Here is a 15,653-nt window from a genome sequence, read left to right as displayed (position 1 = left end):
GGTTTGCTGTAATCTCCAGTAGACATTCCATGAATCAGATTGTCCTCCCCCTCTCCACCTGCAATTCATTCTGCCTTTTGCAAAACTACAGCAACAACTCAGCAGAGAGCAGCCAAACTTCTTTCCTATTACTTTTATGAGCCTGACTGTTCCATAGCAGCAGATTTATTGCCCCAAAAGCAGAGTTATCAGGTGGAGCGCTGACTCATCATTCCCTTGAAAGCTTTGTGCTACGAAACACAGATGTGCACAAAGACGATCCACGTGTATCAACATCGTATATCTGTAAATGCACAAATTCTTTTAGTGATGTCATAGGTGCTCCTTCATCCATCTCTCCCCGCCTCTTTGTTTTCTTCTTTGATTAACGGTTGTTTTCTCGTACTTATCCAAGGTCGCAAGACTTTAAAGATTTCCTGAGGACGGCTTTGGACAAAAACACGGAGACGCGTCCAACTGCAGCACAGCTCTTGGAGGTAGGCGCTGACGCAGTGTTTGCAGCTTTACGTAGTCTCTAGAAAATACAATACAGTGCTGCACTTTGGCATAATGTTGGAACATTGTCCTCGCTCAGTCTTTATCTTGAACGGACACACACACACACATGCATACACAGCGATTTAATCTTCTATTTTAAGACCTGAATGGAGTGATCTATGCTGGGGAAGTGTGTGGTGCTCTGTGGAGGGCACGGGCAATAGAAGGTGTATGAGAGTGGGAAAGCAATGGAGCAGACAGGAGTATGACTGCAGGGGGGAAAATAAGTGAAAGGAAGACAAAGGTACAGCTAAGGATGGTGAAGACACTAATGAGCGGTTTATGTAGCCTGACGTTCACCTCCCAAGAAATGTAACTACGTGCCAGGACGACGGAGAACACAAGAGCTGTGATTGGTCCGCTTGGTAGTTGCTTTAGTATTTTTGCCGCTGTTTCTCCATCTCTGCCATTTTCAAATTGAATGTTTTGGATCAATAAAGATGGAACACATTAAGGAAAGGTTAACTCGGGAGGTTCAGAGATTTTGGCGTAAGTTTCAGTCGCCATTGTTGAAAGTGAAGCAGGAAGTAGAAACAAAAATTAACCCGACCGGGGAAAAAAGACACAAAGCCGACCAGCGTTTGGGTGGCGTTGTAACAGAGCGAGCCAGACTGACGAGCGCACGAGTGTAAATGGCTCGCACCGGCGTAGGCTATGTACGTAGGTTACGGCGTCATTGTCCCACAGAGACATAAACTGCGCTTTAGGACCACAAAAGTGTTGCTCTCAAAGTAGTTGCACGACAAATAGATTCTTGTTTTCTTTTAAATCCACCTAAATTCAGACTCCTTCTTCGTTCACATTGACACATGTAATCTGTTTGCGGCATAATAGCCCAATCACAACCGACTGGCCTGTTTGGAGGTAGTTTTCAGTTTGATATAGAGGGGTGGTGTAACCCTTTGATAATCCATTCAGTAGGAAAATATAAGTGTCTAATAACCACTTCATCCAGTTGGTATTTCTGTCAGATTGTACAATGTACACATTGTACAATGGTTAGAGCCATTTTGCATTTTACAGAATTATTTGAATCCCTTGAAGGAACTACTGCCCATGTAAATGTAGGAAAGAGAAACAAAGATTTTTAAATACTGACTCACATGGAATAGCACCAATGAGAGGCCAATAAATTATTTTCTGGCAATAAAACGCCAATATCTGAATGTGAGCTGTGACAAATGTTTCTCAGAATCCAGAAGAAAGCAGTGAACAGGGTGGGGATTAAAGAACAAGAGTAGTGTCTATTAAAATTCAGAGCCACGGTTTCCTGTCTGTATCCCACAGCTGAGGGAATGCCAGCTATTTACATTCCCGCTACTCGGCCAATGGCACGCCCGGATCACCCTGCGCCCGCCACCTCTGGCCAATTACAGAGAGGCAAAAGATGAAAATCCTAGACCCGGGCCCGCTGGGAATTCTGCATGTGCTCTACGGCGTGTGTGGTGGGGGGGTGGAGGGGAGAGGGAGACGGGCGCGGTCCATTTTTTGGTGCCGTGCTGGAAGTTTCAGATGTTTATCGTGCCTGCTGCTCCCAACGGCTGAGGATACTTGTGCAATGATGGCGTTACATGCTGCTGATAATTCATGATGTCATGACAAGTTTTAGACTCGTCATTCGCGGAAATTAATCACAGATAAGTGTGTAGGCTTCAAAGCTTCATGAAGCGTTCGTCATCCAGCTTTTCATCCAAAACAGGAATTAGTTTGAACATGTTTTAACCTCATTCCTGCTCCTTCTAGCCTTCCGCCTGTCCCACATGTGTATACAAAACAACATGACACAGTATCAGTCACTGCTGCTGTACGTCTGGCAGGAAACCATCTGGATGACTAGCTGAATGTAGCTTCTCCTCCCACATAGTTTCTTGTGGTCAGAATCTTTATGGTGTCACTGGCAAAGCTTCCTCGTACGAAAAGTATCAAAACTATTTCGTTTCTGCGAGTAATAGACTATTTTCAGGAAACATAAAATATAATTTAAATATTTCGGTTCAGGGAGCAACTCATGTGTGAGACAAATCTGAGCCTGATATTTCAAAATTTGGGTAAATAAGAAGTCTGTCTTATTTATATAGACCAAAATGACTACTTCTTTAACCTAATTATAACCTTAACCCTAAAAAAACATTTCTTAACCTCTGAACCGCCCATCACTGACCCAAATCTCCTCAGTCGAAAAGAAAAAGCCCCCAAAAAGCCATGTGAAACTTCACCCAGACAGAAAGAGATGCACCCTCTGCCGTCATCTGCTGCACGGGTAACTCTGCCCTAAATGAAGCCTCCTGCTCGGAAAGGCCACTTGGTTCACATTTAACCTTTTCACACCCAGCCATGTGTGACGGATCTCCAGCTTCTCTGGGCCTAACGCAACGTGAACCCTGAAAGAGAGGGAATAAACTCCACTGATCCATATCTTCATGCTTGGTGTCAGTAAAAAAAACACAAGGAAGCTGTGTCTCTCTTCAGCCTGTGAGGTCCACGCTTAAGTTGTAGCAATAAATATTTAGAAGCTGACTACTGAGATGTTCACTGACGTACTTGAGGTATTTTCCTGGAACATAAAAATAATTATTTCAGTGTTTCACATACAATGTTAATACTATGGCGGCCTGCCAGGGTCTCATAACGAAATATTGGAAATATATGTGCACGTTTCAAACGTTGTGCTTGCGTTGTTTTTCCTGTTGCTCCTGAAATCATCTCTCCCTATTTAGTTAGATCAGGGGTCTTCAGCGTTTTCCAGGCCAAGGACGCCCAAACTGATGGAGAAGTGACGCGGGGACCCCCTACTTATGTTTATGTGTAAAGACATTTAAATTTGTGGAAAAAAATGTCTAATCAACCTAAACCTATGCGACCCCCCCTGCAGGACCCCCTGTTGAAGACCTCTGAGTTAGATGATCTCTTTATCGCCACTTGTTAAAAGCCGTGACCATGGAGATTTACAATTATCTAAAGAAAGTTGTTCAATACCCGAAGGAAACGACTCCAGATGAAAAAGGGAACTAGCTAAACTTGTGTAATTATTACAGTTTTTACTAGATTTTTTTTACTACTGACTGCAGGTACAAAAATCTGCTACACAGCATTACTTGTGCAATGTACTATGTAAAACTGTGCATGTGACAAATAAAACCTTATCTTATCTTTAAGACTGTCCATGAAGTGTCCTAGTGGAAGTGCAGATACCTTATTTTTGCAGCGCACACATGCGTTTAAGGGCAAAAGTCAAAACAGTCTCTTCCAAGCATCACAAAATCCATTTTTCCCAGCGCATGTTTGTTTCATGTGTACCACCACAGGTTTTAAATGGCCTCTCGGTTGATGACTCAGGAAGTGGTGGTGTGGTTGTTGTTGGAATCTAAATCATTTGAGCTCAACTGTAAGCGTGTCTTTAATTAACCAGTGTGGCTGTCCTCTGCATCAGTCACGGCTTGTGTTGAAATAATAATAAAATGAATAAGGCTGGAGGCTGACCAGGATTTATCTGTTTATAAGAAGGATAGGCCGTTGGTTCATTTGATATTTGATAAAATCCATTATGAAAAACAGGGAAAATTACATTTTTCTTTCTATTATTATATGAATGTGATGCAGTAAAAAGAGTCTGGTTTTCTGGCTTTTGATTTTATGTTCAGATTAAAAACCAAATAATAATTTCAAGTCTGCTTTTAGAGTCTAAGATAAAAAAAATAAGAATTTATTTGATTTTCAATTTAAAAAGCCTTTTGTTTGATCTAAAGGAGAAAACGTTAATTATTTGATTCATTTAAAACCGTTTGTAGGTGAAGAAGTTGTTTACAGCATATTATATATTCATATGTATTCATATGGATCAGTTTAGATGTTATGACACTTATCTCTGAGTGTTTGTCTTCTGAATCTGGAGAAGCACCAGGTTTTTCTGCAGAGAACATCAGAAAATTTTGTGTTTAACTTTCCCCGGGCCTCGGGATGAATGATCCACGCCTGTAAGAGCCAATGTACAAGTGTTTTAAACTCAAACTCGAAATACTCCAAAAATGCACAAACCAATATCAGTCCCAAGGAAGCATTTCATTTTGATATTTGATTTTTTTCCATTTTAATGATTTTTGCGACCTGGAAGTGGATCACAAATCGATCATTGATTTGCACATGCTTGACCAGAGCCTTTTATACTTGATAGTTATACACGATTATACAATATATGTATCGATATTGCAGCAGGATATTTACAGTATACAACTTTGGTTAATAGAAACCGTGAAAATGATGCACGGACCCGTACATAATACACCTCGTAAATCGTGAATTTTACGATGCTCTGCAGGATATCTGCTACACTGCCATTAAAAACCTGCATAAACTAAGATTCACGGTTGAATGGAACAATCGCTTCATCTGGATCTTAATCTGATGCCACAAGACGGGCTCAGACAAACAGTTCTTTGTGCTTTTCTTCTTATTTCCACTGTGGTTTAAGAAATGGTTAAATGGCGCTCAGCATGCACACTACTCATTAGACAATAACTGACTGTTGTTTGTCTTTGGACGGCCTAATGCAGTCCTCAAGGACAAGCTCCTGCACGTACTTGTGCATCCTGACTTCACTTCATGGTCCAGCACCACTTGTAGCCTTTTCCCTTTGTCAGCTGTTCCAATTAAATTACACAGCAGAGCAACGCCTCTAAATAATAAATGATCAGCCTTTTATCCCAGCAGCACTCACACTTTTAATTTAGCTTTTTATCTCCCTTGCACTCCACTGATTATTGTCTCTGTTGCGCCGCAGCGAAATGCGCATTTTCTCCACAGCCGCCGCATGAACTGAAGTCGGTCTTCTATTTCGAGTGCGTGATGTTGGGTTTTATCAGAGGGAGAGTTGTATTGTAAGGTTGCTGTTGTTGTAGCTGCTCAGGAAGTGGCAGGTGGTGGATAGAGAGTCTCCTGCAGTGAAAGTTACTTGGAGCCTCCTTGCGTGCTCACGGCCTCTAGCTGCTCCGTGGGCGGCGGATTTATGCACTCGGCTGCAATTATGTGTCACTAGAATTTTGTTTTGCAGGGTGCCTTCATTTTCCCGGTGACCCTTTGAGCTGTGTTAACGGTTTCACATCCTTTTTATTTAATTTAAGCCTTTCACGTCCTCTATTTACCTTTTATTATGAAGAAGCTTCCGCAAATATTGTCTCATTGCCTCAAGAGTTGTTTATCCTGTGGTCACAAGCTTTGGGCACCAACTGAATGGTGTTCAGTGTTTACAACCTTAAAATTAAGAACTGTCTTGCTTTTCTTTTTGCCTTTTTAATTGCCAGTCATTCTGGACACTTTTCATTGATGGTTAACCTTAAATGGCCATCTCTCACTCTCTCTCTGTCTCTCTCTCTCTGTTTTGTCCACAGCACCGTTTTGTGAAATCGGTGACGTCCAACCGTCCGCTGAGAGAGCTGGTGGCCGAGGCCAAGGCTGAGGTCATGGAGGAAATAGAAGACAATAGAGAGGAAGGAGAGGAGGACGACGCCATGGAGCTCACTGTGGTACCCAAATTGGATCTTGTTCCTTCATTTTCTTCTTTGTTTCCAAAAAAGAGCATGTGTAGTCCTTACCCTCCCAGTAGATTAGCTAAAAGGTCTGGTGGCTTTAGGCTGCTGGGCTGACAGAAGGCACGTTATTTGAATTTACAACATGATAATGGAACAGTAAATTCAGTGATTTAGATTTACTCTTTACTTAGTAAAATGCATCTTCCTTGAGCGTGAAAATTTTTTTTTTTTTCTCCCTGTGTGGTCTGAAGAGGAAACGGATCAGTAAGAATTTAAAAAAAGGCCTTAATTTAGTGTGACCAGAGTGTCATAATCGCGCAAAGGCGTGCACTCACCTACACGTGCAACCCCAAAAAAGCATGCTTATGCCTTAAACACTTCCCTAGCTGACCCCTTCGAACTACACTTTTTTTTTTTTTTTGGTAAACATAGCCTTCCAGACAAAGGATTGATGATGCATTCTGCAGAAGTCATTCATAAATCCACAGAGGACATAAGATTAGAAAGCAGCACGGTACCAGAGTGCAGTTTACCGCCTGCCCTCTGCACAAACAAAGGAACAGAACCCGGAATACTGGCATTCACCCACACCCACACATGGTTAAATATAGGCGCTGCCTTTGGCCTCGCTTCTGCACAGAAGCGGCCGTCGCCTCACGAGCCCTGATGGAGTAAATTATTTAAGGTCGCTCATTGTTCTGCCAAGATACCCTGGCCCTTAAATAAAAACAACAGCTATAGAGGATCCTCGAAAACAATCCTGTCAAGAGGAAACTGTAATGAGACGAATGCGTCGCTCACAGAAGTGTTTTTCCCCATGAAGATGAACGTTTTCTCGCTTATCTCGCTTATCTACCAAGTTTGACAACTTCCAAATCAGCTGAGGCAAATGACTTGACTCCAGCATAGTGTCAGGAAAGTTAGCACTTAAGAAGTTGCCAAAATATAAGGGTGTGTGAACTCTTAAGTAGACATCGCTGTGGTTAATTACTGAAACATTGTAGGAGTGAAAGCTAAGTAAGCGTGTTTTAAAAAGTATATTGGCTCTGTTAGGGTATTTAAAAGGCAAGCTGCAGAAGTGATTTGGGAACAATGACTTGCCTCTGCATAATGGATGACTTTTGCAGAGCACTCCTGCTGAAAAGTTGACTGAAAAGAAAAGTGTTTTCCCAAAATAACTGGTTTGCTGTGCTGCTTTTATCTGGATATCAGAATCGGAATACTTTATTAATCCTTCAAGGAAAATGTTTCGTTGCTGTTGCTCCCATAAAGCGACGGTTGCAAATAGATTAAAAAGAGTCTGATTAGTGTTGAGAGTGAGCAACACTCAGACGGAGGAGTTATAAAGTTTGATGGCCACAGGCAGGAACGACTTCATGTGGCGTTCTGTGGTGCATTTGGGTAGGATGATGTTACTGAAGGTACTCCTTAGACTGGCCAGTGTGTTGTGGAGTGGGTGTGTAGAGTTGTCCACTCTTCACTTTTGCCAGCATCCTCCTCTCTTACACAGTGTTCAGAGAGTCCAGAGAGTCCAGGTCCACCCCTACAACATCACTGGCCTTCCAGTTTGTTGAGTCCATTCATGCATGCATGCAACGGCATACGGCAGCGCACTGGACACCACAGACTTATAGAACATCCTCAACATAGTCCGGCAGATGGTGAAGGACCATTTATTTATAAGGAAATATTATAGTTAGTGTAGATATCTACATATCTTCCTTTATTAGTATAATAATGGAAACTAACTGGGCTCGTGCACAAACTCCCACATATACAATTACAAAGCGCCACTCTCTTCCTCTACATCGCGCACGGCCAGACAGAAATGTCTGAGTGCGAGACAACAGGGAGGCTGAACCTGATCGTAAACATGTCAGATGGTGTCGTTTACCACAGAGGAAGTGGTATTTCAAGATGGAGGCCCTTTCAGATTGACAGAAGCTCCGCGCATGATCACCAAACAACAACCTCAGCGGGTTTTTGTAATTATAGACCAAAGGGTTCTAGTCTCACTCGTGTGTGACACTTCACCGCTGCTGAAACAATACTTTCCCTTCTGGTCTGTGATGTTTGGGGAATGCAGTGGGGCGGGAATGTGCGTTCAGGTGAGGCAAGGCGTCACCTGTTGTCGTGACGAGTAATGACGATAAAATACATTATGCTATTGATGAAATAAATCATACTACTTGTCAGTGAGCTGAGCCTCACCTCGGATTGCGCAAATTCTCTCAAACTGGGCTGGGCGCGCGCCTGTGGCTGTCTCTCTGTATGTCAACAATATAATGGTTGTACACAATTTTATCATATGTCATCATGTTCCATAGCCTAGCGGATGTGTTTCATGTAGGCGTGTAACACATTTGTTGATCTGACAATAAACCGCACTGAAAAAGTGCCAGAGTACTTCTTCCGCCTCATGGAAGAAGGCGCTAGTGAGCCGCCGCGGGTTCCTGCTGTTGCTCTTCTTCTACGCTGAGTCGACTGTGCGGCGGCCTGCGGTCCAGTTTATTGGGATCTTTTCTCTGTGTGGATGCCAGAAAATAGAAGATTTTATATGCGAGCTTAAAATACACTCAAAGCTAGACCAAAACAGGAAGTGGTAAATGAAGAAGGAAGACGTTTTGTTGAACAGTCTGCATTAAAAATGGATCAAATCAGCAGAATATAAAGATTTAACAACTCAATATTACTGTTGGCTATGTAATATGTGTTTCATTAGGGTGACAAATTGGTTTTAAATTCAAATATATGCCCTCTCTCTTAACCGCTAAAGATTTGATGTTATTCCTTTGGTGAAATATGCACCTTATACCTATATGTGCGTAATGAATGCCCAATTCAGGTTATTCCATTGGGTTCCTAAATTTAAATCTGTTCCTCACCAGACCATGATACCATAACTGTAGGAGTCGTGCCATTTTTAGGAAGCTTTTAGCGTGTAATCCTTTTTTTTTTTTTTGGTCACTATTCTTTAATTTTTAATCCCAGTCTTTGCTTTTTGCAAGACATCTGCAGGCGTAATTAAATATAACTCTACATGCAGTTTGCTCCCTGACTGTCAGCCCTGCCACAGGCTTTTAATTTGTACTGTATTTATTACAGAATACATTCATTAGATTAGATCAAAGCCCCCACAGTTTAAAAGCAGGAATGCAGCTATTCCTGCTAAGTTAAGGAAGCTGGGAGGGAGGCCTTTAACCATTAGCATTTGGACTAAAAGCAAAGGTTGAAAACATTAACATTTGGGAGACTACCAATCACTTAAAGCCTGAAAAACATCAATGCTTAACAACCCCTCTCTGTTCCCAGACTAGTCAGACCAGTTTGGAGGGAGACCATTCTCCGGACAGCCCGAGCCCCACTACGCCCTCCCCAACCACGTCAATACCTTTTGTCAGGAAAAGGGATGAGGTGGGTACACCGACGCAGGAGCCCCCAGGCCCCGACATGGTGTTGCCTGTTCCCCTGCCGCGGGGCGGTCTCCCTCCGAAGGATGGGGAAGAGATGGCCGACAAACTGGCCGACGAAGTCACCCTCGAGTCAGAGAAATCCGAGAGCGAGGCGTCAACCAAGACTTCCAGCTCAGACTCGGGCATTGAGGATGGGAAGAGTACGCCGACGATGGAGGAGGAGAAGGTGCTTTTTAAAGTTTCCAAATGAGAAAATGACATATTGCTGTTGAAGTATTGACTGATGTAATAAAATTTATTTCAAGGGTGCTGTGGAGACCCCAGAGACGGAACAGCCGCCATCTCTCCGTCAATCTGAGTCTTCTGAGGAACATGCCAGCAACACTACAGTCAACAGAGAACAACCAACTCCAAGTCCTGCTGCCATTCCTGCACCCACTCCCTCTTCTGCTCCTGCACCAGTACCCACACCTCGTTCTGGGCCCAGCGAAAACCTAATCAAGGGTACCCAAGAGCGGATATCGATGGGAGGAATCTCTGAGACTATCTCCCCTTATATCAATGGAGGAATTATCAACAAACGGGCCTCTGACGCGGGCAGCATGGCGTCCGAGAGCATGGACATTTCGCTCCACAAGGAGAGCATCTCCATGTACGCAAGGGTGAGTCAACATGCGAGCAAAACATCCTTTTCCGTAATAAGATAAGGTAGCGGTTTGTTGATGCAGATTTATCCCTCAAGTGTTTCAAAAGAACATTTCTTCACTGTGAAATAGACCAGTATCCAAGTGCAGCCCCCTGCCTCTGCAGGGAAACCCCTCCTTGGAAAAAATTATTTCTCTGCATCCATGGAGGAACTGAAACTGCATTGTGTTGTGTTTTTGGGGTGTGGGCGTTGGCCGTCTGAAACAGAGGATTGCCTGTGTCCCTTTAGGCTTGCGCCACACATTACACTTATGAGGAACAGAGAGAATGACACAATTTTTTTTTTTTGTTTGTTTCTACTGGTTGTTGTTGTTATTATTTCTGGTGAATTACGCTTCCACCCCCAAAAGGGAAACTTCAAATTTTTTATTTTTAATCAATTTTCCGATCGGTTTCTCTCAGCTTACTGATTCACCAGATCTGCGCCCAGTGAGGGAGAGCGGTTAGGAGGCTAGAAGTTAGGGAGGAGAAGCCAAATATGCAACACTTTCCATTCATCGGGAGCAGTGGTGCCCTTTGTGTGGGCACAGTCCAGCATTCACCACTGTGAATGGGCGCTTCTGTGCAGCTCATTGTCTCTCAGCTGCTTCTGGAGGCTTATGGACTGGCCGCGATTGAAGTCCTATTGACTGCGCATGGAGTCATGTCTGCTCGTGGCATGTTGAAGTTTTTCCAGAACAGGGATAATGGACTGTCTTCTTTCTGGATAGGAGGAGTGCACGTCTGCACAGTGCGTGCATGTGCTCATGAGAACGGCACAAGCGATGTATCATTTGTCGACGGGCCCGGCGTTTAGCTAATAATACATCCACAGTAGCACGCTAGGTAGAAAGAGACTAAACGGCACAGTAGCAACGAGTTGCCGTCGGCCGTGACAGGAGCCGTACACGGACTCGTATGGAGTCTGTTTGCTCAGCTGTGTTGGCTTCACGGGCAGGCTAGCAACATTTCAGACAAACCTAAATAAATCCCTCTCTGCGTGGAGAAGAGCTTCCTCGGTTCATTCTGTCGTCACATTGATCGCTTTCTTAGTTTGATTCTGCTCACGTTAAACAACAGGATTATTATCAAGGGCTAAGAAACGAATTAATAAAGTCTTGTTAGAGTCCCTCCACCCTGCACCTTTGTGAGCAGGTAAAGTTGTGCCTGAAAAGCAACTCCACCTATCCCTATATATATATAGAAACTATTTATAAACTAGGAAATGACGGCCTCCAGGGTTTGACCTGCCCAGTGTTTACCAAGTAAACCAGTCGTATCAGTTTTGTAAATATTGTCTGTGGACACCAATTTGGATATGAGACAATGGAAAAACCACATGACTTTGCTGTGACAGTGTCGCCTGTTGAGTTAAAAGATGAGGTCATGTTCTAGATCGTTCTGTTGTGCTTTAACTTTTTGATTGACCTGTTAAACTTCCAGAAAGTTCGTCCATATTTGAGCTGGAGTCCAAGAAAAAGGTCATGATTTGATCCTTGAATTCCAAGTACAGGCCAAATCTTTCCGATTCAGAGTTTCACAAATCCAAATTTGGATAAAGAAGAGTTAATGAAAGCTGAGGGGCCAGGTCACACCGTCATATTTATGAGGCTGTGTGTTGTTGTTACTTCCTGCACGACGGGCGCTCCCCATCACGCTGACGGATGGAGCGATCTCTGCTTGTTACAGTAAAACCTGACTGACAGGATTATTAACGCCTTCGTCAACACGCGCACACAGCGGCCTCTCCTTTCCACCGCATTCAAATGCTGCGCTGGGAATCACAAACATTTCAGGGGGAAGTTCTCTTAGCTCGAGACCACTACTAGCATAACGCACCTGAATCACCAAATAAACTGTCAGTGGTGACGTTGCATTGTGGGTAATGATTTTGGAACAAAACATTATCACTGGTCTTCAAATTGTGTTGGAGGTCGGTTCTAAACTGGTGGAACTACAGAACCTGCACGTACACAAGCACAAGGAAATGTCTGTCATGTGCTTCAGGTGCATCCTTATTTATTTATATATATTTTGTGACCTTTGACCCTCCTCTGTCTGCCCGTCAGGACTTTTCAAGTAAGACCCTGAAGCGAACCAGGAGGTTTGTCATCGACGGCGTGGAGGTGAGTGTGACCACCTCCAAGATCATCAGGGATGACGAGAAGAAAGACGAGGAGATGAGATTCCTGAGGTATGTTGGTGACTATACTCGACAATCAACACTCTTAGAGATATAGTTACACAGACAGGCTCTGTGTTTTTCCCCACTTCTTTCCTGGAAAACCAAATCTTTCCCTTCTCTGTAAATGAGGCCACGGGCTTGAGTCCGCTCGTTCCTCGGCGCAGGGTGAAGGCTCTGCCGTGATAAGTGGCCTGTTTGGATGTTGTTGCTTTTAGTACACTTACCATTTATGGTATCATGCTCTTTGGGGCTTTCGTCCCTCGACATTAAAAATGAACGAAGTATTGTGGAAAAACCTCTAAACTTGGGGCTGTTTTGGGAGAAAAATAAAATGTCTCTGAAGTCACTTTAAGGGCAGGGTGAAGATGAGGTTATCTGTATTTTGGTGAAGGAGTTCCAGCTGAAGGATCCATGCAGTTTTTTTTTTGTTTTGTTTTGAGCAAACAGACTTTACTTTTTAAATTTTAAATGAGCACTTTTTTTTTTCTCCAGTTATTTAAAACAGTTGTAAACACTCTGCAGCAGATTTGAAGCAGCTGTGTATTAATACTGTCATCTAGTGGCAATGGTATGACATTACACCAAAGACTACAGTGAAATCTATGCTTGGCTTCTATGAGTGATTCCTGTACTTAATGTTTAGTGACAAATCTCTAAAAAAAATGACAAAGACATACATATATTTTGCTTTCATTATGCCAGCCTGTGTTTGCATTAATGCTTTTTCTGTATAGAAACCTCTTCATGATTATTTTCTTCTAATGCGTCCTTCTTTTCTAACCGCCGCAGCAAGGAAGTGCTGCTCAATACCCAGTCATTATAATTAACGACCACTTGTGATTCCTATTAGTCAAGTGATCATTTTGTTTTTATTTATTTATTTTTATTTAGCCTCTATTTAACCAGATTTTCTGCTCCAGCAGGACATAAATAACCTGGTGAAAACCTAAAAACGTGTCCTCAGACTGGAGACTGCATTTTCCACATTTCAAACTTAAACGAGAAGACAAATCCGTAGGAGTCATGCCAAGAAACCTCTGACATGCCGTGTTAAAACTTGTGTTTTTCAGGCGACAGGAGCTGCGTGACCTTCGTTTGCTGCAGAAGGAAGAGCACCGTGCTCAGGCTACTCTCAATGCCAAACTGGAATCACAGAGGGAACAAATGCATAGGCGTTTCGATCAGGAAATGCATGTGAGTCAGTCAGTCAGCCACGCAAGTTTCAGAAGGACAACTTGGAACATGTAATGCAGTGCAACATCCATGCAAGCATGTTTGTTGTTGCATCCTGTAGTTTGTGTCAAATTAACATATCCATAGTATTTGGTGTAGTTGATTACCCTTACGGTCTTAATCATATGTAAAATTACTGCTGTAGAGACTGTGGGTGGTTGTTAGTCTGTTTTATTTTCACCTAAAACTTTCCTAACGGTGTGCCCCAGGCCAAGAAGAAGCACTACGACACAGAGCTAGAGAATCTGGAAAAGCACCAGAAGCAGACTATTGAGAAAATGGAGACAGACCACAATGTTAAACTCAAGGAGGAGAGCAAGCGCATCAAAGGGGAGCAGGAACGAGAGCACCGCAAGTTCCTGGACCAATTAAAACACAAGAAGAAGGAGGTACGTTTGAAACGATTTGGCTTTCGGATTTCCTGAGGTCCATAAGAGAATGCGGTGAAAGCCTTAACGTCCATCTTCTGATGCGTCTTGAGTTTTAAATCCTGAGATGTGATCCTGAGATTTTTATTTTTTTTTACCCAGGTAAAGCAATCTGTTGATAAGCTGCCCAGAAATCAACGTAAAGACACCTTGAAACAGAGTATGACCGCCTACCACGAAATGAAGATAAGAGAGGTACGCTGTTTGGTCAACTGTCGTTTGGGTTCAGGGTATTTTTGTGCCTACTTTAACCCATCCAACTAATTTTTTCTCTTCTTTGTGGTGCAGGAGGAGAAGTTCTTGACAGCCCAGAGGACCCACCTGGACGCCACGCTGAATAGAATCATCAACAACAACAAGAGAGAGATTGCAGAGATGGAGAGGGAATGCCTCGATAAGAAGCAGCAGCTAATCAGAGGTACAGTATCTCTGGTAAAACCAAGCAACTACCCCTGTCCCCGGAGGGAGGTTACATTCGCAGTGCTGACATGTTGTGTTTCAATGTATCTGATCAGATCGTGAAGCTGTATTGTGGGACATGGAGGAGAAGAACCTTTACGAGACGCACCAGTTGATGAAGCAGCAGCTTAAAGATCAGTACTTCCTGCAGAGGCATCAACTGCTGAAGAAACACGAGAAGGTAAATGAGTGACCTCGATAGGTTCACGCCCACGTTCTGCTCGCTTTGAACTTTTCGTGGTATGTAAATCGTATCGTGGTGCAGACTGATTCAGCAATTCAACCTTGTGTGACGCTACAGGAGCAGGAGCAGATGCAGTGCTACAACCAGCGCATGACCGAGATCCTGAAAGCTCGGCAGCAGCAGGAGAAGAGCCGCCTGCCGAAGATTCAGCGCAGCGAGGCCAAGACCCGGATGGCCATGTTCAAGAAGAGCCTACGCATCAACTCGACAGGCAGCGCCGCCGAGGACAGGGAGAAGATCAAACAGGTGAGGAGAGGGACGACGGATTCCCCCGCTTCGCATTTAGTCGCCGTTAATGGAGGTTGGTGATTCACTCTGTTTGTGGCTCTCTAGTTTTCTCAGCAGGAGGAGAAGCGGCAGAAGGCGGAGAGGATGCATCAGCAGCAGAAACACGAGAACCAGATGAGGGAGATGATCGGTCAGTGCGAAAGCAACATCCGCGAGCTGCAGCAGCTGCAGGTGAACCGCTCTCTTATCACGTTGACGCTTTCAATCTCCATTTATTTTGTTTGTTCGTCCCAAATTGAAGCCGATGCATTTGTTAACCAGAGCTCGTTCTGTTCCCCCAGAATGAAAAATGTCACCTGCTGGTTGAGAATGAGACTCAGAGGCTGAAGCAGTTGGACGAGCAACACAACCAGTTGATGAGGGAGTGGAGGGATCAGCTGAAGCCCAGGAAGAAGGTATGTTCCTCTCACCCCACCCTTGTCAAATCACATTTTAAAGTCTACTTTCCTGTCTTTCTCCACTGACGACTATCCCAGAAAGGCACAAATGGCCAAAGTGTGTTCTGGAAGTGTGTGATCTGGCCACAACGTCGGCACAGAATCAGATCTAAATGAATACTTTAGAAACTTACTGAAACCCTATGCAGATATGAAGGCTCGTTCTAAGCTAAGGTGATAACACACTAATAAAAATGAAGGACTAATTCAAAACGTCCTA

The 15,653-nt window shown here is 43.6% G+C and overlaps 1 protein-coding gene across 1 annotated transcript in view; it reads left to right on the top strand.

Moving 5' to 3' along the window:
* The window catches only part of stk10 (serine/threonine kinase 10), a 41,227-nt gene that overhangs the window by 23,254 nt on the left and 2,320 nt on the right, over positions 1–15,653 (top strand). Inside the window, exons 7-19 of the mRNA XM_084564230.1 lie at positions 395–476; positions 5,922–6,056; positions 9,375–9,701; positions 9,781–10,137; positions 12,229–12,353; positions 13,415–13,538; positions 13,787–13,966; positions 14,108–14,200; positions 14,294–14,423; positions 14,521–14,645; positions 14,766–14,954; positions 15,042–15,167; positions 15,278–15,391. Of these exons, the coding sequence (XP_084420356.1) occupies positions 395–476; positions 5,922–6,056; positions 9,375–9,701; positions 9,781–10,137; positions 12,229–12,353; positions 13,415–13,538; positions 13,787–13,966; positions 14,108–14,200; positions 14,294–14,423; positions 14,521–14,645; positions 14,766–14,954; positions 15,042–15,167; positions 15,278–15,391 (2,107 nt within the window). The remainder of the gene's footprint in view (positions 1–394; positions 477–5,921; positions 6,057–9,374; positions 9,702–9,780; positions 10,138–12,228; positions 12,354–13,414; positions 13,539–13,786; positions 13,967–14,107; positions 14,201–14,293; positions 14,424–14,520; positions 14,646–14,765; positions 14,955–15,041; positions 15,168–15,277; positions 15,392–15,653) is intronic.

The sequence above is a fragment of the Chelon labrosus genome (assembly GCF_963514085.1).
Source record: "Chelon labrosus genome assembly, chromosome: 17".
Classification (NCBI taxonomy): Eukaryota; Metazoa; Chordata; class Actinopteri; order Mugiliformes; family Mugilidae; genus Chelon; species Chelon labrosus.
This window is presented reverse-complemented; position numbering and strand designations above follow the sequence as displayed.